General features: G+C 44.1%; 1 protein-coding gene across 1 annotated transcript; it reads right to left on the bottom strand.

The window, feature by feature from the left end:
• Nucleotides 1-500: 500 nt before the first annotated feature.
• LOC131234792 (peptidyl-prolyl cis-trans isomerase 1-like) lies at nt 501-1,191 on the bottom strand. Its single transcript, XM_058231749.1, has one exon. The coding sequence runs from the start codon at nt 1,135-1,137 to the stop codon at nt 619-621; it is 519 nt and encodes a 172-aa protein (XP_058087732.1). The 5' UTR covers nt 1,138-1,191; the 3' UTR covers nt 501-618.
• Between the last annotated feature and the right edge of the window lie 360 nt (nt 1,192-1,551).

Raw genomic sequence — 1,551 nt, 5'->3', positions numbered from 1 at the left:
TGTGGGGCCCACATGTGTAGTGGATTTCAAAATCAATAGAAATTTGGAATAGGACTAAATGTAATTCCATCCCACACATATGCATCAATGTGGGGCCCATATGTATAGTGGATTTCAAAATCCATGGAAATCTGGGATGGGACTAAATGCAATTCCATCCCACCTAATCCTAACCTTTTTCCATCATCTCCAAATGCTGGCCATGCAATTCCATCCCACCTAATGGCGTCTAATACCCTGCAGCAAAAGCCCCCCAAGGGTGTGAGATGTGAAGGACTAAGATCCCATCAAGAATGTCATCCCAATCAAGTACATCCTTATGAGTGTCACGTTCTCCATCGTTGATGCATACATGTCCTGTCTACTTGATTCTCTCTGACTGGCCACTATCATTGCAAGGCCCACCATACATATGACTACGCAACCAAATGGCCCATATACAAAGAATCACAAACACAGGCGAAACAACAACACAAAGAGTTATCAAAATAAGTCCGAAATGAATCAAAACCGTCCAAGATCTCCAAAATTGCTATTAATACGACCGAACTCACGAGGAAAAAAAAAGAAGAAAGAAATAACTCAAAATTTCAACCCTCCATTATTTACTCTCAAAACTTAAAGCTGACCACAATCCGAGATAACAACCTTCTTGGACGTCTTCCCACTGCTAGATCCCACCTTCTCAATAGCCTTCACGACGTCCATTCCCTCCACAACCTGTCCAAACACCACATGCTTCCCGTCCAGCCACTCCGTCTTAGCAGTACAGATAAAGAACTGCGACCCATTAGTTCCAGGCCCCGCATTAGCCATTGACAGGATACCAGGCCCCGTATGCTTCTTAACAAAATTCTCATCCTCAAATTTCGATCCGTAGATCGACTCACCACCCGTACCATTTCCAGCAGTGAAATCCCCACCCTGACACATGAAATTCGGTATAACCCGATGGAAGGTCGAACCCTTGTAGTGAAGTGGCTTGCCAGATTTCCCAACGCCTTTCTCGCCAGTACAAAGCGCGCGGAAGTTCTCAGCCGTGCGTGGGGTCACGTCCGCGTAGAGCTCCATCACAATACGGCCGACCGAGGCATCACCGGCCGTCATATCAAAGAAGACTTTGGGGTTGGATGACATTATCAGGTGCTGTTTTAACTTCACAGAAATGGATGTGGTATGAAATGGCGGGAATGGAAGGGTTTTATATGGTCTGTGTTGTGCTTGGTTTGTTGCTATGTATGCTGCATAATCCCTTAGCCTGCGGGCTGGTTGTTGCGGAAACGGATTGGCTACTCCCCTCCCACCAGCTGATGGCTGATGGTCAGTTCTCCGTGGGGCCCACTATTATTTATGTGTTTCATCCATGCCGTCCATCTATTTTTTTATATTATTTTATGATATGTGACAAAAAATGAGGTATATAACAATCTCAAGTGGACCACATTACAGGAAAAAGCATTAAATGAATGTCGACCATTAAAATTTTTTTGGGGCCCAAAAAAGTTTTGGATCAAACTGATATTTATTTTTAACTTCATATAGGTCTGTATG

Source organism: Magnolia sinica, chromosome 19 (assembly GCF_029962835.1).
Source record: "Magnolia sinica isolate HGM2019 chromosome 19, MsV1, whole genome shotgun sequence".
Lineage (NCBI taxonomy): Eukaryota > Viridiplantae > Streptophyta > Magnoliopsida > Magnoliales > Magnoliaceae > Magnolia > Magnolia sinica.
The sequence above is the reverse complement of the archived record's forward strand: the minus strand, read 5'-3'. Positions and strand labels throughout refer to the sequence as shown.

Excerpts from the sequence above, each read along its gene's own strand:
- LOC131234792 (XM_058231749.1), bottom strand. The coding sequence starts at position 1,137 with ATGTCATCCAACCCCAAAGTCTTCTTTGATATGACGGCCGGTGATGCC.